This window comes from Athene cunicularia, assembly GCF_003259725.1.
Source record: "Athene cunicularia isolate RWA chromosome 2 unlocalized genomic scaffold, athCun1 chr2_part1, whole genome shotgun sequence".
Taxonomy (NCBI): Eukaryota; Metazoa; Chordata; class Aves; order Strigiformes; family Strigidae; genus Athene; species Athene cunicularia.
Window position 1 is genome coordinate 15,317,318 of NW_020799095.1, and position 25,109 is coordinate 15,342,426.

At 38.9% G+C, this 25,109-nt stretch overlaps 1 protein-coding gene across 1 annotated transcript in view; it reads left to right on the forward strand.

Moving 5' to 3' along the window:
- The first annotated feature begins 9,199 nt into the window (after positions 1-9,199).
- The window catches only part of SCRN1 (secernin 1), a 29,541-nt gene continuing 13,631 nt past the window's right edge, over positions 9,200-25,109 (forward strand). The window contains exons 1-3 of the mRNA XM_026842024.1: positions 9,200-9,693; positions 9,972-10,131; positions 21,774-21,955. Of these exons, the coding sequence (XP_026697825.1) occupies positions 9,973-10,131; positions 21,774-21,955 (341 nt within the window). The 5' untranslated portion in view covers positions 9,200-9,693; position 9,972. The remainder of the gene's footprint in view (positions 9,694-9,971; positions 10,132-21,773; positions 21,956-25,109) is intronic.

A 25,109-nucleotide genomic window follows, 5' to 3' on the forward strand; every position in this document is an offset into this window, starting at 1 on the left:
GGGGCAGGGCCCCGGTGGTGCGGGGGGAGCACTTGGTGTTTGGGGCCGGCATCGGCCAGCGTCGTCCCTCGCTGCCCCTTGCCGTGCAGCTCGAAGCAAGGCTCGCCGGTCTCTGTCTTCGCTGGCTGCCCTCTCTACTAGCTGCTGCTTTCCTTTCTGCTGCCTAATGACCAGGTTGTGTCCCTCCTTGTTTTTTTTTTTTTTTTTAATTTTTTTTTATTTTTGGAGGTGCCTTTTCGTATAGTCACCTTGAAATCTAGGTGCATTTCTAAGCATACTGTTACTCTTGGGTAGGGTATGCGATGGTTTCGTTCACTTGAGCAGGCTGGTGAGCAGACATACTTCCTGCAAGAGGCTACAAAACTGACATCTCTATTTGTGCTACTATAATAATACTGTAATTAACCTGCCTTAAAAATTAAAAAGGACATTTTTCTCTAGTACTGGTAAGTAGATTGGGAAAAAACCCAGCATCTCAAAGACAAGACAGTTTTATTAAGGACCCTGATCCTATGAGTGCACGTATGTATAAATCTATACCTATGAAAAATGTCCTTAGAGCTGAGTAAAGCTATCCACAGATATGAAACTTTAATAATCCCAGAGAAGTGGTTGTGCTGCAGTACACACAGTAAATTCTGTGATGCAAACTATCTGTGTATTCTAAATTTACTCAGTAGCTTAGAAGATAATACATGAACTTGTGGGAAGTGGAGTGACTGACTCATTTGGTTATATACGATTACCATTTCAACTGTTGGTCTAAAAGCTAGTTTAGAATTAGGGATTTAAAGCACCTCTAAGCATGCTGGTTTGTTCATAACATGCCCTCCAAACCTGTTAGCCAAACAGAAAGATACAAAACAAACCCTCAATCATATATATTTAGCAAGCTGATCTCTGTAAACACAGGACTTCCACTGATTTGCGATGAATTGGGACCGAAGTTAAATCATTCATAGTGTTGTGAACTTTTCCAATCAGTTTAGATCCCAGAGCTTACATAGACACTCTAAAAAGACAGGTGTTATATTGAGGCAAATGTGGTGGATGGAAATCCTTTATTGATGTGAGTAGGTTTTGTTCCCCCAAGAAGAGTATTTCTGATGTTTAGAGTTTGAGATTTTTATGCTAGCTTCCTTTTTTTGGAAGATGTTTGTATTTTTTTTTTCCCCCTGGTAAAGTAGGGCATGTCTTAAGCTTCATTTGTTTACTCTTGCTGAGTTTGGTATTTTTGATAAAGGGTACTGAATTTGGCTCTCTGTCCTTCCCTCCAAAAGTTATCAACCATGGATGTTTTATACAGCTTGCATGTGGAAAAGTGTGCTGGTTTATGCTAGAAGCTTCTACTAAAAATGTCATTATTTATTATGGACTTGAAGAGTTGTGAAGCTGGATGTTGTCCCTGTAGTGTATTGGCCTTCTCTTCCTGTAAATTCAGCCGAATGAGAAATTGCACGGAATTGCTACTACACTTGCCTCTATGTAAAGTAACCGGATGGCTACTTTCTTCCACGGTGTGTTGCATTACATGCTAACATTTGAGAACTGTTGCTAGTTGTATTATATAGGTTGTATTTTAAACTAAAGGGAGACTTCCAACAAGGTACTTTGATGTTTTTTATTTCAACCCTCGTTTCTAATTTGGAATGACCAGCAGTCAGTGTGCGTTAGCCAGCTGTGTGTGGAGGTGGACAGTCTCCTGTGCAGTGATGAAGACCTAACTGAACCGCAAAACTAGATTGTGCTGGCTCTTGACAACCAGTGAAAGGTGCATGGGCTTTCACTGCAGCAGTTATGCAGCAGTTAGCGACTTCTTGTCATGAAGCTGTGTTGTACAAAGATGCTTTAGATGCTAGGAGCTCCTAACAAGGGTCTCTGCCCCAGTGGCAGAAGCAGGGAAACAGGTGCTTCTCTATGAGATGGAGAGTGGTACAAATCCGACCTTAGACTGCAGGCTGGAATAGCAGCTACAAAAGGAATAGAGTTCTGTGACTGCTTGGAGACTTAATTAAGTGCGTTGACATCCACTCAGTGAAAAGTCTGTATAAATAATGAGTATTCCCTGTATGCACAGCCTGTGATGGAAATGAGACTGAAATCTATTGTCTTCTGGATGACTGATCCTGATTTGCTTTTAAATAGAACTATGTGTTCATTAACATAATTCAGATTACTCAAGGCAAAAAATAAGATCCTATCTTCTTTTGAAAGATGTTTACTTTGAAAGGTTGGACAAGAGTGTATTAGACTGGTTGGTCAAGGGACTGTGAACTTTTTAACAGCTGAAGTCTTACCATTTCTTAGGGCTTTACATGCTGAAGAGTTTTGCCATGCTTATTTGATGGCTAGTATCTAGTTTGTTAGTCTTAAGAAATCAGGCAGCTGTTGTCAGGATTATTCCAAATTTTCCCACATGCAGCAAGAGAAATATTTTTAATTCCTTCCAGGCCTATTATGCATTTGTTCAGTTAAATGACTGAGGGGGGCATGCTGCTTAGGAGCGCTTTGAAGCGCAACTTGATTTTATGCCTGTATAGGGTATTGCTACTTCTTGTAATTCAAAAATTAAAGTACACTTAATAGAGAAAATGGCCACCCCAAATCTCTGACTAGAAGTTTGAGATATTGCTTATTTTGAGCAAATTTTTAATAATTTTTCAGCATGTAGTTAATGTGCAAAAAAGAAGAGAGATAGAGGAAAAGTTGAGCATGGCTCTTGCTAAGTTTTAGCTGCTGATAACTGTTCTTGGATACTTTCTCAGACACAGCTTAGAGGGACAGAGACAATCAAAGTGTGTTACCTTCAGATGGTAAATTGATATTATCCATTGGTAGTAAGGAAAGAAACAGTTTGACTAAGGTCTAGTAATGAAATGTCCAAACTATAGGGACACCAAGAGCTGGCATAATTTTGTGCTTTATATTCAGGAACAGCCTTTGCTTTCTAATTGCTTAATAAATGCAACCTTCCTCTCTCCTGATAAGTCATGCATTAAAACTGTCCAAACTGCCATTTAAAAAAATAACCTTTCGATGTTTCCTAAGATGGAAACAGTATTATTATTGTGCCTGTCAGTTTGCTGTCTTTGTTCTGTGCCTGCAGCTGAATGAATTTTGCTTTTCATTTCTGTTTTTGGAAACATTGCTTTTCTGCAGGATGCAGAGATCACATGTCTCTATGTGCATAAGATACTAGGCTTGATTTGTAAATGGAAATACAAGCTTGTCTCAGGCACAGGAAACAATTTGAAAGTTAAAATGGAGGTTCAAAACCAACAACTAAACCCTGAACAAAGTTTTCACAGTTGTAATTGACCTTTCTCCTGCCACCCCATTAAAAATATGTAAGAGTTTAGAATAAATAATGTGTGGCCTATTTGCTATATTCTTCCCTTTCTAATGAGACAGACTTGGTCCAAATCTGAGGACCCTTGTTCGGATGCTGCCTCTCAGATTTTCACTGTAAATGTTTCTTGCAGATTAGGTCACTTACTGTTTCTGGTAGCCATGAAAACAGATTTCTTGGAATCTTTAAACAGGACTGAAATATTTCATAAGTATTAGCACAGCTGGGTTTCTGTTTTATAAAAGCCCAAAATACAGTGAGAGAAGTCATCCTGTAATACACAGAAACAAGTTGTATGTCTTCGTGAAAGGTTTAATATGCTCTCTGGACTTTAAAAGCAGCTCAGCTCAAATCTTCTTTGTGATTATAAATGTTAAAGAAAATGCTGTCATCACCAGAATGCATTCAGAGTTTGTCAGCCAGGAGTTTAGCAGCCTCTGTGTTTCTCGTACCTAAAACACGTGTTCCAGACCAGCTTTAATTTGAAGAAACTGTAGAAGTGAGGGTGGAAAAATTAGGATGTGTGATCAGTGAAGCTGATGTTCTGACCAAACTGCTGTGGAGGTCTGAGATGAAACCTCAGTGTTGACCCTCCCACCCTTGTTTTTATGGACACTTGCGCTGTCTTGAAAACATGGTGTTGATTATCGCAGCATTAACAATGGGTTATCTGGGACCATCACAGGTGTGCTTGAAAAACTGGCAGTTAGGAGAGTTTTAGACCTCACCCTATATGACACTTTGGTTATGTCTATGCTTCATAAAGCTTGACAGTTATGCCAACAAAACTCTTGAAGACAAACTTAGAAAATGTTTGAAAGATGAGTTAGTGGTGTATCTATGCAACCTCACTAAGCTGAATGAAAGACAAGTGTGTTGTTTGTGCTTCCATCCATGCTGGAAGACTTGCTAACACAGCTACACAAAGTAATGAATGCAGCAACTATGCTGCAAGGTGAAGGTTTGACTTGATCTAGCTGAAGTCGGGCAGCTTGTGAGTCAAATAATATCAATACAAATAAATTTTACAGGTAAGTTCTACTCATAGTAACATGAGGTGAATGTTGTTCTGTTGTGCTGACTGCTTTGTCTCACCAAAATTCTTCCTTAATATCTGCTTGAGTGTTGTTTTGATTTCTTGTGAAGAGGGGCTTCACAATGGTGGTAGCTGACTTCTCATGTAATATCTGTTACTGGTCTGGTATTGCTCTACGTGATGGTAAGTAGGTATTATTAGATTTTGGGGCAAGAGACTATATTGGTGTAGAAAAAAAAATATTTCATAAAGTATTAAAGGACAGAACTGTTTGTACATGTGCATCACTTAACGTGTCCTAAATGGTGCCTTGTCAGGAAAGGAGTAGCTCTATGTGTAGGAATAGCTACTTCAGAATTTTTTCATTTGGTGTAAATCTTGCTTAACAATAAATCTCAATTAGCATTTCAGAAACACCAGCTAACCTAACTTGTATTAAAACCAAAGGGTTTTTATATGTAACTCTAGGGGCATCTTTAGCTTTTCTTGAGCAAAGTAGCAGGGTGTTAAGTTAGCAGCAAATAAAATAGTATGAAGAGCAAATATTGGTTCAGTTCAATAAGCATGAGTTAAATTTCAAGACACCTTTTTTTTTGACCCCGTTTTCTCATGCTGATCCTTTTTATTACCCTCTGTTTCCTAGTGAGTGCTGCACTTTCATTATAAGCCTATTGTTTTGTTTTCCAATTGAAAGAAAAGACAGAGAAAATAACTTGCTGTTGGGAAAAGCAGTTTTACTGTTTTAGAAATAACGCTTTGGAATTGCTTGAACAATAAGTTGTTGTAAGAGCTTCAAAACCTAATAGTTCATAATATTGAATTTTTATTTTTGGTATTTTTTATTTTAATAAATACAGCAACTATGAAAGCTGTTGGCAAGCCAGTTTTCACATAATTTTTAACTCTGTAAAACTAGTAATTACTTCGTGCTTAATGTCTTCATGGTATTTTGGCAAACAAGGAAAATTAATTGGCTTGAAAAGAGCTGATATCTATTTGATATGGGAGGATAAAGTTATTTTTCTGAGAAGTGATTTTATTGTAGCAGTCAAATTCTTGACCTTCATAAAAGATTATTTCAGTGCCAAATTGCAGCTTTCAGAGAAGCAGTACACAGTGTTATTCTGGGAAAAAACCCAAACAAGTCTTGAGCAAGTTAGTATGAAAGTCTACCTTTCTACAGTTTGGCCTCTGACTTGCTAAGCTCACAGTGCTTTGTTGTGGATACATAGCTATTTCAGTTTTCCTGGGTCGGGAGGAAGGCTCCCAAACACACTGAATAATTTATGCCCGTCCCTGCTCTCCTAGGAGCAGGGCTTCTATCTCTGTCAGTCATGTGTTCATGTGGGGAGGACGGGATACTACTATCTGTCCTCCATTGTCTCTTCCTTTTTTAGTAAGTGAAAATGACATTTAAACAATGTTTTCATTAGATTATGTCACAACCTTTATGTACAGACTTTTATTCCTTGTTGACCACTCTAAAAGTTGGATTGTGGACAAATTTTGACACTAATAGGGCAAGTTGTTCTAATTAGAATTTGTGACCCTTCTTAATGCACATTAGCATTTGTAAGATCCTCATAGTGTGAAATGTTCCAGATCTTGATATTTTCAACCTGAAGATTAGTATTTTATGTCTATCACGATTTATGGGTTAGTTTTTTTGAGGCAGTGCTAGGCAACAGCACTTTCATGTTCACCCTATTTCAGAAGTATAGTGATGTTTGGACATGTTTATAAATCCTTGATAATTGTTGTACCTGTTGTTTCACATTGTGATGTTTGGAGCCAGACATTGCCCAGTGGGTGCATCAAAGTACTTATGAGCTCATCTGACAGTAATGGCGATTTGTTTGTAGAATTAATTTGGCTTGACAGTCTCTAAATGAGCTTTAACACAATGAGAGGAGATCTTAATAAAGGAACTTGTTAAACAAAGCTTATTCATAGTGTCAGAACACAAACTAAGCTAAGTGCCATAGTGATCTGGAGACTGAAAAAAATACGACCATGTGCAGTATTGCACCCCAGCTGTATCATGTTTTTGTCAAATAAAAGGATACCAAGTAGAGCGTATTACCTTGTGGCTGTTGCTCAGAACTGGTTCTCCAGCCTTTGTGCCCACCCTAACTCTACGCTGACCAAGTGTGATGCCTGTTAACTACGTGAAACTGCAACAGTGATTATGTAGTGACATAGCATAATGTACAGCTCTTTGTTTGTAGTGATTTCTTATGCAGAATGGGTTTGGATGTAGCCTATAACAGACTGTATGGTTCCTCTTTCTCTTTACTTGCAGTGGCCCATCCATGAGTGTAATGGTCTGCAATCAAATCTAGGGTCTTTTGACATACAGAGTAGGCTTACTTCTGTCCACACCAAAATGTAGCTCTGAGGTATGATCTGTTGAGAAAATCAAGCCTGGATGCTAGCATGCTCTGTCATAAAGAACTGCGTGCATGAGCAACAAGGTGTTCTTTGAGACCTATTTGCAGCCATACTCAGTGTTTTCTAAGGTTTTCAGGATTGCCTTTCATTGGAGGATCAAATACTTGGTGAAAAAAGAGTGGGGATTAACCCTACGTAGTTTTGTAAACTAGCCTGATTCATCAGACATTCTGTAAAGGAGGAATATTTTGTTCCTCCTGTAGCTGAAAGATGCTTCTTTGGTATTGAGTCAGGATGGTACCTTGTGACAGGACAAAGAGGTGGCAAATGTGTGGGAATGACAGCCTAAAGTTGAACTAAGGAACAGGGAAAATGAAGTAGGCAAGTAGAAATGTCCTGCTTAGAGAGGTAGCTGCTAATGGACTGCTTTAGTTACATGATGGAGGAAGATGAAGTTCAGTAGTGTTCTGAACAAACACAGGTGTACCTGAGAAACTGCCATTTGTCATATTTAAAATGAATCAAATGAGGTTCTAGGAAACACTGCTACCTGGAAAAATGAGTAGATTTAAACTGTAGTAGCTAGCTTCCTTCTATGGAAACATAATTTAAGATCCCAGTGCCAAATCTTAGGACAATCATGTTTTCAGTACGAGCTTGTAACATTCAGCTTGTAGTGTTTCACTGTTATACCCCCCTGTATAAAACATACTGTGTGTTGAAGTGAACTCTAGTTGTAGAGTAGATTACTCATACTTACATACTAAAAAGCATTGCTAAAATGGCAATTTGGTTTTGTTTCAGTATGTGTTGGTATATTTACGGGAAATAAAAACACCTTGCAAATACAATTGAGCCTGTCTTACTCCAGGGAGGACTACAGGAGTCTGTAGAACATTACATACCTACAGGTTTTTAGTTCTTTTCCCTGCCTACTCAGTCTGTAGGTATGTAGAATTCTGCCTTGCATACCTTCCAATTTGTTCAGTAACAATGCTGAAGCATTCCTTCCCATCTTTTTAAGCCTACCTCACCATGTGTTTGGTATGTAAGTTGAAGAACTTGTAATAAAAATTAGTACTGTGTATCGCTTTGGCCTTTCTTTCTAGGCTGTTGGATGTCTACTGCCTTTCAGCTGTCTTAAGTATTTCAAATAAATCTCCTTAGTTTGTGTTTAGAATAAAGAAAATATTTCTTTTGAATAATGAGATCCACAGTAAGCCTGGAAGTTATTCAGGATTTTGACTGATCTGGCAAGGCAACAAAAGACAAATTTAGAGCACTAAATGATGACTTATCTGAAGGTAGATGTGAACTCTTAGGGTACTGAAAAGCCATTATGTTGACATCACCAACACAGCAAAATAAATGTAAACCCACATATTTGGAATTATTCATAGCAAAATACTGAATGGTTTCATTAGTGATGAAGGTTGGCAACGCTTTACATGTTGCATTTCTGTTTAATCACAAATGCTCTGATGACTCACAAGTGATGAGTGGCAATTAAAGTGGGGCTTTGTCTTCATGTCTGTCAGCAAGATGCTCACCTAGAACCTGTACTGAGGCTTAGTGGCACAGTATAGAAGTCTGCAGGAAGGTGTCTTCTGCTTGATGTATTTTATCAACTGAAGTCATTCCAGTTTGTAGTAGCTTGTCCTTTCCTACTGCTCAAAACTTTGCTTGTAAAAAGGGGTTTGTTTGTTCCGCAGTGCATTTTCAACTCAACTGGCTGATTATTCTTGTATATAATCTTATCTAAATTAAAAGGTTATGTGAGTTCCTTAGACAATTTATCATCCCACATTGTGTTGATAGAGGACACCTTTAACACACGTCTTGTCTTCAAGTTTTTTTTGCAAGGCTGAGCATCTGTGTGACCTGTTCATAGTCTATAGGCAAGCTCTTAAGTGTTTTCTTCACAAACAGTTACCACTTTATGGATTATAGCCCTTTTCTTTTTTTGGTTTAATATTGAAAGCCTGCTATTCCACCAGAAGTGTGTGCTCAAAAAAAAAAAAAAAAAAAAAAAAAGTCTAATTTGAATAGTTTGAGAGATGTCCAAGTTAATGATCAAAACCAGCTTTGCACACACCCCCACTCCCAGCGTTGTCTCTCAAATAAATTACCAGTTTTTTTAGGGAAAACTTTGGATTATATTGGTTGTTTCTAAGGAGTCCAAATGTGTGCAGATATTTTTTACTTGTTGAAGATATTGTGGAGGGAGGAGAGGAATATGTTTATTCATTTTGGGTCTGGAATTTCTAATGCAGTGGTTAAGATCTATGAAGAAATCTCAGACATCTGTCTTGAGTAATATTTTAACAAGCAATAAACATCCCACCTTTATCTTTTTTAGGCATATGTGCCAGAAGTTTCCCTGAATGGTGGAAAAAAAGTCAGATATGGCAGAGCACACAAGACCAGCTACAGTAGTGTCATAGTCCTGAAACAGTTTACATATTAATATATTGTCATACTTAAACTCTTAAAATAACTGTGCTATCCTACAAGCATTTTAAAGATTATTCACATTAGCCTGCATAAACAAATAAACTGCAATCAATTAACTTTATGCAAGAGCAGCAATGCACTCAAACCACAGAGAAAATAAAGTGCAATTAGTGCTTCAGTCTCTTGCTCATCTGAGTAGATAAATTGACAAGACAGTTTTTGATATAATTGTGCTATATCTTTGTTCTGTTTCCAGTTACACCATTGTCTTCCCTCAGGAATCCCTCAAACATGTTTTCTCTCTCCTTTTTTAAAATACTAAACAGAGAGAGTAAATTATTTAAAAATTATTCTGTGTCTCTGCACTTGCCTGAGTCAGCAGAATACATCTAGGTCATGTGTTTCCGAACAGCTCTGGTGCAGAATATCTTTTTTTCTGTGGGGACTAAGTAGATTCCTTAAGGTACAGTTATCTTGACATTTTTCCTCTTCTTTATGCCTTCACAAGGCTTGGTTGAAAAATGTCTGAAAATGACTGTAATTTGTTTTATTAGATCCAGATAAGCATCTTCTGATCTGACCTGTTCTTCTGTTATCATTGGACAATCAACTGACAGATAGAGGGAATGCACTGTCTCTTAGCTACAGCAAGTAGTGGTAGACTGAATGATTCTCTAATGCATGCAATTATGAATTCAGCAAACACTAGTTTTGTTTGTTCACTCTTCCTTTCCTTTCTAGGATGGCTGCAGCTCCCCCAAGTTACTGTTTTGTAGCCTTTCCCCCATGTTCTAAAGATGGACTGGTGGTGTTTGGAAAGAACTCTGCACGGCCTAGGGATGAAGTACAGGAGGTGGTCTACTTCGCTGCTGCAGCTCATGATCCAGGAAGCAAAGTTGAGGTAAGGGTGAATTGTTGCATTCAAACTGTGAGAAATTACTATTATTGGAAGAAATGAATGCTGTATTTTTTCTTGTCAGATTGTGGAGTCCTTGTTCCCTTCACTCAAGCTTCTCTTGAGTAGAGACAAGATTTTTTTGAAGTCCTGAAAGTGAAACTTAATTGAGCAAAAATCCATGATCTGTACTTCTCCTGCAGACAGGCTGGAGATATCTCAGATTCCTGCACCGTGTGGTCTATTGCTTGCCTTTTCCTTTTAAGGGAAAAGTATGCCAGCTAACTGGAACTAGAAGCAAATTTTCAGTTTGTCACTTGCTGTATGAATTGTTCTCATTCATGGTGTTTGTTTAACCGTTGTAAAGCGGCCTGACTACGCTAGGCATATTGCAAGATAGGTAGCCAGAAATCTCTGCCTCAAAGAACTTGGGCTCCAATAAGGGAATGCAAGAGCAGGAAAATAAGAACATAAACTTTGTAAGCCAGGCGTACCTCTTGTACATACAGTTGGCTTTGATGTGTTTTGCAGCTGAGGCACCTTCATCAGGGTCAGTTTTCGGTGCTGTGCTTTCTTGCTGGATGTGGAGTCCTGAAGCTGGGTGCTGATGCCATGGATGTAGGTTGATAGGGACCTAATGGTAGTAATTTTAATTATAGTTTGTTACTGCAGCCTCACTTTACTGACAGGAGAAATGAAAGGATAAGCAGATGTAGAAGGGTGAAGAAGCAGAGGGAAAAATGAAACAAGATGACAGGAAGAGGGAAGTGTTCAGTGAAGGTGGAATGAAGAGACTTGAGACAGCAGAATGAAAGACAAGGATTGATGCAGGTAGCCATTTTAGCAGAGAACATGGAGCCTGATCAGTCTGCACTGTCAGGAGCTTTTGGAGTCCACATGTTCTGGCTGGCAACTGGGAAAGCAGGAGCTGTGAGGTTCCCTGCATTTAGCTTCCTTCTGTCCCTGTGGCTGTGCAGAAGGCTGAGGACACTAGGTGTTCTGCACCAGGCTGGTGTGTCTCATCCCTACAGGTCCTTTGTGGATATAATTGTTGCTTCCCCAGAAGAGATCTTAGGCCAGTGCCAGTTTTAATTGTCTTTCAAATGGGATGTCTTCCAAATTTCAGAAGATCTTGTGCTGTTCTTTCTAACAGTTAATGTTCTCTTGATTCCCGTTGCTACCAACATCTACTGCAACTCATGCATTATTAAGTGGTTTAATCTTGGATTAAGAAGTTCCCCATCTCATCCAAAAGCACTAACTGCTGTTAATTGCAGTGCTGTATTAGTAGTGCTGTTGTAGACCTGTGCTAGCATACGGAATGCATCTGTGGCAATAAGACAAGAAAAAAACTTCAGAACAGTATTTTTTAAAGCTTCTCTTCATAGTAGTGGGGAAAAAAAAAAAGGTTGTGTTATTGTGTAAGAACAACTTCCAAAACCTGCTCTGGAGTGTTTGTATACTTTTTATACGTATGTATTAATGGCGAATACTTCGTAGGAACTTAATGTTAGAGTACTTGATTCTTTTGATTTCCTTGCCCCATATCTTGCATAGTGGTATCTTACATCTTTGATGCTGTCATAATTTGCTGAAGAGTAAAATTAATCTATGTAAAATCTATTATGATCCCTCTCCCACCGCATGGTGAACCAGTTTAATGCCTTTTATAGAATGCAGTCATAAACTGGACTCTTTTGCCAGCCCTTTTGGAAAAAGGGAGCACAATCCCTTTGCGCAGCATGCTGCAGTTTGTACATTTATTCTCCTAAACAGTATCTTCAAGCTTTCCCCTTAAAATGTTGAATGTTTCCCCTTAAAATGTTGAATTTTTAATTTTTTTTTCATATGAAGTTAAGATTTGTTGTGGTGAAGATGCCCTTTTAGACAAGGGACTGGAGTGGGCTAATATCTTTTTTTAAAGCAGGGACTTACAGCCTAATTAGATGGCTTTGTCCTCTGCTAGTCTGTGCTGTTGCATAATTTTTCATTAGCTAGCCTGAGGTTTTGCAAGTACAGTGCTGTACAGAAACATACAGGCTTCAGATGTTCACTGAAATTCTTTGTATTTCCTCTTAGTACAGAATAAAAACATCTTCAGTTGCTCTGGGAGCAGTGCAAGCAGTGGCTTATCACTGCAACTTTGTTGCACTCAGCACTAAGTATTGTTAATGTGGTGTTTTGGTTTTTTTTTTTGTACTCATGGGTATTTTGAGTAACCTGTTTAAAACAAGATACTGATTTTAATTGTTTTATTGGATCTAAAGGCTGTCACATATCTTTGCAGAGTCCTTTAACTGCTCCCCTTTGGACAGACCTAAGCATAGATTTAGTTGTATTTTTCTTTAAAGTTCAAGATTTTTTTTTTTCTGCCTTCAGAGAGAGAGTGTGTTCAATCAGACAAGTCTAGCATATACCAGTGTTGTAGAGTAATTCTCTTTAGAAATAACCTTTTTTTTTTTCTTCTTTTAAAACTGGCCACTTCAAAGGTCTTTTACGAAGTATCATAATCCCCTTTGCTGTAGAAATTGTGAAAGGTTGACAGAATCAATAAAAGCTCTGTAATCCAAGTGTTAGGCTGTTAAATTTGCTTCTAGATTTTGATGTTTTATGAATTTAAGGACGCTAGTGAATAAAAAGATGGCAATGTCAAACACGCTAACTCTTTGTGATGGGAGAACCAAAGTAGGGGCTTTAGTTTTTGTTAATTAGATGTAATGTGTGTATTTCTCCTATTGCAGCGAGGTGTCTAAGACTACTCTTGTCTTACAACACATACATGCTTGCCTATAGGCAGAGCTTGTGAAATGTCTGTTACTTCCTTGTGTACTGTTAGTGGTACCTCTAAAAGTTAAAAAAAACTGTAAGGAAGGACTTGAATTCAGCTGCTTCACGTTTTTTAAGTGGCAGGCATGCAATGTTATATCCACCTTTTAAGCCAATTTACTGAGTTGTCAGAGATAATTAGCTAAGGGGGGGTGGAGAGGAAGGTCAGAGCTTCTAGGTGTAGCCTTTGACATGTTCAGAATTATTACTTTGTTTTTTAAAACCCATGAAAACTGTCAACAGTTCAGTTATCATTGGGTAGTGTGTTTTTTTTTTTTTCCTACAGCTTTCTTGTGTTTTATAAAGCTAACTGAACGGGTCTGAGAAAATTAAATGTACTTTGCAAATGGAAAAAATGCGATTGACCAATTTCATATTACTGTAAGTCAGTAATCCTTTGTGCCTCTGACTAAATTTTCCCTCTCATCCATCCTAGAATGTTTTTCCAAATGAACAGCTTTTCTCTACATATTGTACATTTTCATTGGTTTCTTATGTTAGATGTGTGATCCTTTACCTTCACTTAGCAATGATGGTGGACTTGCTTTTCATTATATTCTATTCTTTGCAGGTAATGTAATCCAACGTGTATCAAATTTGGATTACTTATCTGTAGCTATCCCTCATATTTTGACCTTCTGTTAAGGTCATCACACCAACAGCATAGGTTGTTTTGAAAGACTCTCTCAGGAAATCTGTATCCTCTTTGTGTTATGTGCTGCTCATGTTTGTAAGTGTGATAATGCATGATGTAACCAAAAATGGCACAGTTGTTCAGTTAGTTTATGGCCATAAAGGAATCAGACAGACTATGCTATATAGCTGTCAGCTGGTTTGTGGAAGGGCCTTAAAGAATGGAATTCAGTGAATACTGCAAGTCATTTTAAGCTTGACCTTTGTGGCTGTATCTACCAGACAAGTAACCCTGCAGCTAACTCATCAACATAATTCCTCCCCACCATGCCAGCAGGTTCCCAAGACCCTGAACAATGGGGCTTTTCATAAAGGTCTGTTCTGTGTGTGTAACAGCTTTCTCAAAAGTGTGTTCTTGTCTTGTGTTGTCATTTTGCAGTGGCAGATGTTGATCAGCACTCTTCCTTGTCATATTGGTCAGTCTAGTAAACTTGTGCATGCAGGTGAAATATTGTTCCCTTAAGCATAAATAGGGTTCTTTTTTGAATTCCTCATCTAAAAGTGTGTTATTTTTTCCCCAGATTGTATTTTAAGATTTTTTCATATGTGAGAATTCATGTTGTATGAGTTCTAAGATGCAAGCCTCTCTTAAGGTATTTTACTGACTAGATTTGTCTTATCCTCTAGTAACTTACTGCTTGCTGTGGAGTTTTTTTGCCTGAAGAAGACTTGAGTGGATGATTTTTTCTCAAATTAATTTTCTAGGTGGATTTTTTTCCTTTGAGATCAACTTCCCTTTCTTCTAATTTGACCTTTTATCCATGATTTGAAAATAGTCATGGTTGCTTGCTTCAGTATAGAGCTGTAAAAGCTCTTTAATCTTAACAGCATGCCACTTCTTATGGAGGAGTGGAGGGGGGAAAATAGAAAGGATGGTCTACAACGAAGTCTATCGAATTGTGGAATATACAAAATTTCTCTAATATGTTCATATTAAACACTCTTCCGGACTTAAAGCCAGCCCTCTGTGAGGCAGGAGAAATTTTGTATTCTCCAAAACTTTATGGCACAGTCATGCCTTAGTTGGTTTCTTGGTTTCTCTATTTTTAATATATTCTTTTAAAGGATACTGTCCTGCCTTCCCTTGCTCTTGAGTTTTCAGAAGAGCAGTAATATTTTTTGCTCTGTGTTCATCTGACCACTGCAGGCATAAAAACTCACCTGAAGCTAACTGAGGGGTCTCTGGTGTTGCAAGATAGGTATAAAGCTTGGAAAGTAGACTTTGACTGTACTAAAGTTGGCTTTGTATTAGCTGGAGCTGGAGGTATCTTAATTCTCGTATTTGTAACATAATCAACAGGCATTGTGCCAGTGCCACAGTTTAGTTCTGGTATACTTTGATTCCCTCTTACGCCAGCTCTTTGGGTTATCTGCATTATATCTAGGGGTAAGATGTTCAGAATCTGGTGACAGAAGCCAAGCGGCAGCTGAATCTACTGAGAATTTGCTCTTTGGGAAGCCTCCAGATTAGAGTGACAGTGCCACACTTACAATTGTGTTACTGCAGCTGTGAACTTGAACCTGGGCATCCCCACTATGGTACCTCTATGGGTAACTGCTGATGGGCAGGAAACCTTGATGAAACTCAGTAGTATTTGTGCCCACAATGAAACTTTTAATTTACTCTATGTAGATAAAAAACATCGTAATCGAAAGGCATACAATTCAGAGATAGTTTAGGAAGCTGCTTTTTCTTGACTCTCAGCTGAGACCCAGTAACTGTCTGTGTAAGCAGCCTATCTCATGACACATGCAGTCAGATGGCTCACCTCAAGCTACCTTATTTAAGCTAACCTTTACACTTTGCACAGAGGTGGAGGAGAGGCTCTGTGCAGACAGACAGCAACTAATAAAAGAGAGAAAGTGGTTTCTGCCTTCAGCAGAGTCTGTTGCTTGGCTAATGTGGGCTTTTTCTTTGTTCTGCTCCATTGCAGGCCACTGGCCTTTAAACTAATGTGTTTGACTTTGCTTTGTAGCACAATGCATAAGCCTGCACCAGTTCAGAGGTAGAAGCCATAATCTCTTGGGTATTCTGCCCTCTCAAAGCCTCTGTTTTTACTGTAGGAGTGCTGCTGCTTTGCTCCCTTCTACTACCAAAGCAGAATTGATTAGCTTGGACTATTTTTTTTTCCTTAATCTCTTTAATGTGATGTGGGTTGCTTTTTTTTTGTTTGTTTTGTTTTGTTTTTTAATTAAACAGAGAGGAAGAGGAGGGAGAGTGCTGGAATTGTGTGGGGCAAAAAACTGTCAACAATCCCATCTTGACCCAAACTGTTTACTTGTGCCAAAACAGGTATGTGAGCAGGCATTTTGAAGTGGCCAAGCAAAGAAATCAGTCTTGGGATATCTGAGAGTTCAAAGGATATCTCTGTCATGGGCTTTTTGTGGCATCTTTGAAATCTGCTTCTTACTATTGGAAAAATTGAATTAAGCTTCACCCCTCTTTCAGTTTTACTTTTGCTCATCTCCCAGGAGACTGCTAGATTGGTAACTTAAAAAACAAGAGGTGAATTCTTGACTGCTGAATTGACTCTAACATATAGTGTCTCCAGAGAGTGTTCTCAGCCTTGGGTGCCTTGCTGCATTTAGTGGTATTTTATTTGTTTAAACATTTTTATATTTAATTTTGTTGAGCACATCTCCATACTGTGGCTCATGTGCCTGAGGCTCCTTGGTGGCTTGATAAAGTAGGTTAGAGTAGGCCAAAGGGTTTGTAGTTTTGCTTTTTGAGAGGTGAATGGTTCGGCTTTTTCTAGTTTCTCTAATTCTTTTCTAGAATAAAATCTCTTATGCTTAGTCTTCAAGATAAATGACTGCGAGAGATCAGATGCATAGTTTCAAATTTTACAGTTATTGGTTGCAACAAATAGAACAATATGCAGATGCAGAAGCTTAAGTAAAGTGTACCAGGGTCTTCATAAAAAGAGAACTGTTCTTAATATGAAGTAGTAAGAGGCACTCTACTGTGGCAGAAATTGGCTTTGTTCTGTAATTGTACACTTGCTGTTATTTATATCTGACTACAATAAGAGGATCCAAGTATTAGCATAGTATGTGTTTTTTGAAAACTAGCTACCTGAGGATTCATCCTGCCACTGGAGAGACTTTTGTTCACCATTTTGGTTTGACTATGTGACCACTAGAACTAGGGCTGACTACTTGAGATGTACCCAAGCTAGATTTATCCTGGCATACGGCTGTCCCCTCCACTGCGTCACAACAGTTTTGCTGCTAGTAGATGATGTCATGAGCATGCTTAATGGGTGTTGTCAAGTCGTCCAGGTGCCTTTCACTGCTGCTTAGTGCATAAGCAAGCAGTGGTAACAGCATCAACTAGCCACATTTGCATTGTGTGCTACTGCTTGTATGTTTCTCTTTTCAGAGGTTATTCCCACTCTGAGCTCTATTGCATTTGTTGCAGCAAAAGAATTATCTGTAAAACATATTCTATCAGGCATATCCACAGGAGATGGTCTGAGGGGCTTTCTTTAACAACCATGTTCTAGCTTTCCAGTCCTCCACTTCAGCATAATAGGAGTGCCGAGGTAGCCCATGTCACCTGTGAAATCAGAAATCACCTCTCTAGACAGTTCCAGATGTCAGTTTAGATGTCTTGATGGCCACAGAAGCAGCAGGCTGCAAGACTGCCTCATGACATTTTTGCCATTGCTCTTCAGGAAGGGGTTAAAAGCAGCCATGATGCAACTTCTCATCACTGTGATAGTACAGATATTTTGGCTGTTTTCAAATATGTGCTTTAGTATGGCAGTGCTTGAAGTAGTTAAGCAAAGAGTTAATGCTAAGTCAGAGCCTGGATCTGATGAGGGGGTGGTGTGGAGGAATCTATTCCGTAATCTAGAGTCTCATGGCCCTTCTTCAAAGATTATTTCTTTCTAAAGCATTCCCTGACTATTGCCTTTGTTATCCAGGGCCAAAGCCTATGTGATTTCATTGATATTTCATAATGACCTGACTGACAGTGCTAGGAATCAGGCTTCTGCAGCCTGAGTACAGTAGGAGCTGCACAATAGTTTCTTTTCATTAATGAAAGAAGAAATCTCTTGTACTTATGACTGTTGTGTCTATTTTTGGAATACCTCCAACATAATCTGCATGCCCTAGCTGGGGTAGGAGGTACATTTATTCCTTGTACTATACTTAGAATTGCCTTGATAAGATTCTTTTCTTGATACTGTAAGTGAAATAAAAGAAATGTCATTAGTTTCCAGTCTGCTCAATTCTCTTTAAAGTTGTTGGCTACATCTCTTGTATGTGAATTCTCTGTTCTCTACTTTTATATTTCCCCATGGGAGTTTACTGTCACAGGGCGTGATGCCAGTTATGCTGCTTTCAGAGCTGGAGTGCTAGCAAATCAATGGAGCCTGACACCACTCACTCACAGCCTTTGCCACCAAATGTATCAGTGTTCTTCTGTTTTTAACATTCATACTTAAAGAAAAATGTTAGTGTTAGGAAATGCTGAGGTTGGATTCTTCAGGAATTTTAACGATGGGGCTGGTGATAGCAAGCAGAATCACAGCAGTACCTTATGTCTATTTTATTTGTCACTGCCTACTTTGGCACAGCTCTCAGTAGAACAGGCTGCTTTGCTGTTGTGCTGGAGGGATTTGCCAGATTGGTGAGGTGCAGGAGAGGGGACAAGGAGGTTGTGGTTTGTGCTTGCTTTTGAAATCCTGTCATCATCTGAGCTCCTGTTTCTAGAGATCTAGTGGCCAGTGAGGTTTTTTGGGGACAGTGTTGTCTTTCCCTGACTATTTCTTTCCATGTCTGAGCTGTTTATAAGCTATGTTCTGATTTTTCTGAAATTAGTAGCAACGGTTTGCTGTACTGCAAATCCAGTGACTGGCTTTAGTTGACCTGCCTTTACAATTGATGTGTCTCGGCTACAGGTGGATAGCACAGTTCCTCTGTTTCATGCATGAAGATATTATTTTATCTGGAGAAGAGTTTTTCTGATGTTATTTTAAGGGGGCATGGAGTTATGAAGAGTGAGAGGTTTATGTTTAAAATTAGTAATGTGTTGTTGCATCTAGACCCTAGTTTTTTGAGAAGCTCATACCTGTTAACAAATATGAACCAGATGCCTGTCTTAATACATCAGTCCTGTTGAGTGCCTACTTTTCTGCTTACTGGAGTAAATCATTTGAATGGGAAGGTAAAATCTTATTAAGGCTTCTTCATCATTGTTAATAACCGTGGCAAAGGATTTTTGAACAAGAATCAAGTCAATGGTAGTTTTACAAGGCCTGTCATCTACTCTTGGATTAGAATGGTTTTCTGTTATTTAGGTCTTCTAAGGCAATTTATATCAATAAGGCTTGAACATTGTCTGTGTACATAAGTTATTGTATGGAAGCTGAAAATAACAATATGAAAATATGGTCTGTGTTCACTTGTCATTGGGTTGGGAAACAAGCAATACAGAAGGTGACAACTGTATTCTGAGGGTGTATAGAGAAGCCTCTGTAACATGTTTTCTGGCCTGATTACATAGTTACAAAGCAAAAGCACTTTTTTTTCAAAATGCTCTGGATCCTTCAAGAAGGAGCAAACAATTTCCTCTTTCCCTTTTCTTGACTGTTACCATTGACAATAAAATCCTTATAATGAATAGCAGCTTTGGAAATGCTTGATTTTGGAATGAGGCCCCAAGTAATAAGCGTTTGGTAGCAAGGATCACCAGAATATGTTTTGCAGAGAAAAGGCATTCAGAATTTTTTTAGCCTAACTGTCAGTTTTCAGAGTGTTTTCATTATTTTTCTTTCTAGAAAGTTAAATTGTCAGTGTAAGCAAGCTTGTATAATAGGGCTATCCAGCCAGAGAACGCTATGCAAGTGGGGCTTTATGGAGTGCTGAACTCTCCTCCACACTGCATCTAGGTTTTTGCTTTCTGCTCTGGAGTTAAGAAGATTCATTCTCTGCATGGCTCTGCAGGATGACTCCAGATAGCAGACTACCTTTGAGATGTAGGGAGCCGAGACTTGGTCTGTGTAGAGGTTGGAGCTGCAGACCTGGCTCCTGATAGCTGCTCCAGTCATGTCTTCACATGTAATGGGGGGAAGGTGCTTGGCCTAACCTCTTTTCCTGCTGTGGCATCTCCTTTGCACATCCAGGAAATACAGTTATTCTCTGTTCACTCACACACACACATGCATTAGTGCTTATCCAAGCAGCAGTGACCTAAAGCTCTGAAAAAAAATTGCACAGAATATGAGATTTGCTTGTTAACAGCTCAAATGGAGTAGGGGGTATGTTGATAAGAAATTAGAAAATGAAACGAAGGGTGAACTGTATAAAGTATACTAGTCCAGTCTTAGCTCCTGGCCAGTGTTGGAGGTCGTTGCATCTCAGTAGATGATGAATCTGCCTCTACAAAATTGCAGTGTATTACTATATAAACAATTTGGTCCATCAGCTTGTTCAAATAATAGGGAGTTTCTGCAACGAAGGCAGCAGGTAGGTCCCTGCTGGGGTCTTACTGCATAAGCCAAAAATCAAAATTAAGCATACATTACTGCATAAGCCAAAAATCAAAATTAAGCATACAGCAGAAAGGAAAAGGGAAGCATGTCCCTACTCTATTTTTAATTCCTTAGAATGAGAGAGTTCCCTGGCCATCCTTTTTTTTTTTTTTTTTTTAATCATGAACCCTCTGTGAGAAATCATCCGCTTATTTCACCTGTAATTTCTCTGCTTTTATAGAAAGATAAGTTTGACCTGTTCACACACAATTACTAATGAAGGTGGCAAGCTCATTTCTTCTGTCCTTGCATAGTCAGAGTGAAGGACTCTAAAAATGCAATTTTTGATCAAAGATGGTCTGTTATACATTTTAATTGCATGATAGAATAACTATTACTGTAAAACCATTGCTTAAAACTTGAGGCTGAAGATGATCATGCTGTCTAGTCCTTAGAGGGGGAAGGACAGGTTAGGAAAAAAATAGCTTCTCCCTGCTAATAATTTTGGACTTATTCCTTTGGCTTTAGGTTTTAATGTAGACAGGGCATCTATTTTCATGGCAAACAACTTACAGTGCACAAGTCCATTCTGCTCATCCTCTTGCTTTGATATGTCTGACCCAATATTCCTCCAGAACAATGTTGCATATTACTTCCTGCCAGAAAGATGTTATGACAGGAATGCTGGACACTAGCAGCTGTCTCATAAATACCACAGGCATCTTAAGTTTCATCAAAAGAAAATTCTGTAGTTTGGTCTTAGAAAAACTTAATGGGACCCCAGCAGTAATATGTAAAGCCCATTCCTTTGGCCTCTAGAAGCCAATGATCTAATGATGGTTCAAGCTCTCTTCCATGCTGTTTGGGAAAACAGTGCTTGTTTTAAAGTCCTAGAGCAAGGGAAAAGTAAATATATTTGAAAGATAACATAATTTCTTTTTTCCTTACAGTTTCGATGACTTCTCTGCAGCTTTCCCCTGTATTTTTCACTTGTCAGAATACATTCTCAGACCTCTGATTACAGTAGGCCATTTAAAATTGCAGAAACAGCAGTTTTAAGCAAAAACAATGCCTGTGTTTTACTTCCTGTGACTATCAAAGCATTCCACTGAATCTTTTCAAGTCTTGATTTTTTTTTTTTCCTTTGTATCAGCAGTCTCATTCCTGGGGGCAGCTGCAGGGGAGGCAGCAAGGGAGAGGGGGGAGCCTTCTAATGTACTTTGTCCAGTTACCATTGTTATACAGTGTACTTAATAAAGTATTGGAGATTGCGCTTAGTTGAGATGGTAGAATGGTTTGATGCTGTTACTATGTACAAACATGACCTGTGTTTCTTTACAGTAACAGGACAGTTTGTCTGTTGCTGCTTTCCACTGATTCTAGCACTTGGGTTCTGCTTGACTCTTGACTCTCTACAACTATGAAGAGAGATGTATTTTCCCAGACTTTTGCAATATAAGGATGCAAATGTTCAAACGACAGTTAAATGTTGTTTAAAAAAGTTCTTCGCTCATACACAAGACAAGAATGGGTTTTTTTTTTAAATAACGTGTGTCCTGTCTGTACGTTGAAGGTTTGTGTTACTCAGTCACAGCTTTACAGTGCTTGCAATTGTTTTGCTTTTTTTTCTTTCTGCTCTCTCTGCAGTGCACATATATTGAGATTGAGCAGGTGCCGAAGACTCATGCTGTTGTGCTGAGCAGGCCCTCTTGGCTTTGGGGGGCAGAAATGGGAGCTAATGAGCATGGAGTCTGTGTAGCTAATGAAGCCGTGGTGACCAGAGAACCAGCTTCTGAATCTGAAGCCTTGCTTGGAATGGATCTTGTCAGGTGGGTGGCTTGCTGAGCTGTGACCAGCCTTTCAAACATCAAAGGTTTAGCTGATGATGATACCAGGTAACAGCTTTGTGTTGTTGGCATTAGGAGATTTTAAAACAATATAAGTGGGAGACCTCTCTAGGCAGAGCCCCGGATGCAGCTGAGTTAGTACTTAAAACACTTGGAATCTGAATTTGGCTACCAAGTATGTACCAGCCTATTGTGGGTTCACTAAGCCTACCTTGTCTACTTACCCTACAGTCTAGCAGTTGCTATTCTGACAGGATAAGAGAAATGATCACATTGTTAGTAAGGAACTGCCTAGTAATTTGTAACATCAGATTGCTGGTGTGCCCTTCATTCTCCCCCACTTTACAACAGCCTGCTCTGACCTAAAAAGCTTATCCTGGGCATGTAGCCAATTGTAGGCATAAACAAACTACTATGTCTTGCTTCAGCCCATGCATTCCAATGCAAACCATTGCCCTTATTTAAATTCTGGCAAACAAAACTCCTGTAAGTCTGTTCATTGAAGGCTGTCTGCCTGAAAGTGTAAGTCTCAACCTGCATGCTGATCTTGTAGTGAAGAGAATTTATGGGAGAGTTGTGTGGGGGAAGAAAGCTGAAGATGAGAGAACAAGAGAAAATGGTGCAAATGTATTACAAAGAGAAAGGGAGCAAATGGACTCAATTTAGTTAAAGATGGAGCAGAACACCAACTGCTTACTTAAGCAAATCAATGTTAGACCCAGTGTTCCTGCTGGCATTTCACCTTAGGATACTTAGTGAGCAGGCCAAACCAATCTCAGGCAAATTCTCATTTTTCTTGAGAACTAGTGAAAGATGGGAGAGTTTCTGGATGACTGGAAAATGTTAAATGTTGTGGCTATACTTAATAGAGTTAAAAAGAGTTGTGGTTATAGACCAGTTTAACCTCAGTTCCTGAAGGGGAAAAAACCTACTTAAATATCAAGGAGTTGCTAAATCTGTGATAATAACTGTTAGTCAAGAAAAATCCTGTCAAACCATTCTACTTCTGTAATGAGTTAAAAAAATTGTATGGATAGAAGGTAGGAAATGGATACCTTGACTTTTAAGAGTGTGTTAAAACCTTAGAGGGTATTCTCATAAGCAAGCTGGGAAGCATGGGTTAGAAGAAATTGTTGTTAGGTGTATAGCTGCCTAAAACTGCAGTGGTTCTTTAACAATGTCTCTGCAGAAATACAGTTATCTGGTTCCAGCTACCATAAATCAAGAAGAATATGAGCCAGTAGGAGAGAATGCATCAGAAATGGGAAATATGATCAGAGATCCATAGAATCTGACCAATGAGAAAATCATGAGGGAATTTGGGTTGTGTTTCTCTTCAGTATTTTCTCTAAACTCTGTATTACTGAAGGAATCTGTGGAGAAGCTGTACTTAGGAGGACTAGTGAGTTTAATTGCATCAAGGGAGACTGGATAGATTTGGGGGCTCTCTTAAGTAAATACAGGACAAGCTTTTGTCAAGAAAAGGGATACGTTAGGTGACTTTCCAAGCTCCATTTTTATTTTTTCCCTCCTACTACTATCCTTTTGAAACTTTAACAAACCATTGGTTTAATGCAGAGTTCTGTTTATTTTGGTCACAGTTCCTGCAGTCTCAAAATACTGTTTAACATTCATATTATATGTCATCCGGCAGCTCTAGATTTACCTGCAGTAGGAAATCAGGAGATATCAAAATAAGGAGAAACTGGTCATAAACTATGAGGGATCACCACCTGTAGATATTACCCTCCCTGTTTTCCTTCTTATCTGCAGAAGAAACTGTCTGTAGCTCAAACAGAGAGTGCTTCAGGCAAGGAGAACTAGAGATGTGTTCCAGACTACCATCTGCCTCTTATTCCAGCCAAAGAGATTCTTACTGTGAAGACTTGGCCAGTTGCATTAAGCTTACCTGTTATGGTTCACCTCATAGAATAGAGAGCCATCAAGTATGAAATCAATCATATAAGCTGTGACAAAGCAGCTGGCACTAGCTCTGCCTCTTTTTACCCATCTGTAGAACAGACTAATACTATTGCCTAGGATTTATTGGAATAAAATAAACTGGGATGTTTTAAAGCCTAATTAAGAAATGCACAACTCTGGCCAAATTTTTGTCACACCTATGTATATGTTTGACTCCCGCGTCTGAGTCAGATCTTAGCTGAAGGATGAAGACCGACACTCTCTCTGTGTGTGCATGTATGAATAGCTGCTTGCAAAAGAAACTGAAAACTTCATACCCTGAAACATGTTCTTCGGAGCAGGCATAAGAGTTGTCAACCCAACATATCATCCAGATAGTAGAATCAAATTTTCTTTGAATGCTCAGGCTCCCCTAAGAGTTTGTTTCTACATTCTTTTAAAGTGATTATTCTTTTTCTGTAGGGGAGACTACCTCTCTCTTTTGACCCATCTGGAATTGTCACTTTTCAGTTAGGATATAAAATCCAGCCAACATGGCAAAGGCTGAAGGTGGGTGTTGTGAGAGCACATGGCGTTAAACAGGCCAGAGGCATCCTTCAGCATGTTTTGTTGTTGAAATAGAAAATTGAAAATTCATCCTGCAACCTCATAAATAAAGCATTTTTTTAAATAAAGATCATGATGGACATCAGTAAAGATGTATTTGATGAAGTTTTTGGATGGTTTAGTAATTGGCTGCTGGTTTAATGACTGAAAACAGTGTGTTACATAGTATACTGCTGTATTTGAGGATTAAGACAGACACCTACATATTTGTAGCTTGATAGCTTGTCACAGCATGTCAGAACATATGAATAATTGTCGTGGTTTGAGCCCAGAGAGCAACTGAGCACCATGCATCCATTCATGCACCCCTTCCCCTCCAGTGCTGGGAAGGAAAAAATGAAGAAAAGGCTTGGGAATGGAGATAAAGACAGAGAGGGGTCATTTACCCATTATGGTTCTGGACAAAAGACAGACTTCATAGGAGAAGGAAAAAAAAAAAATCCACTTTAATTCAAACACTAACAACAATGACACTTAACAGAGTGGGCAAGTAAGAAGCACTGCCATACCTTAAAAGCACCTTTCCCCTCCACCCCTCCTTCTTCCTGGGCTCAGCTCTGCTCCTGATATCTCTACCTCCTTCTCCCAGGAGGGGGGAAAGTTATGG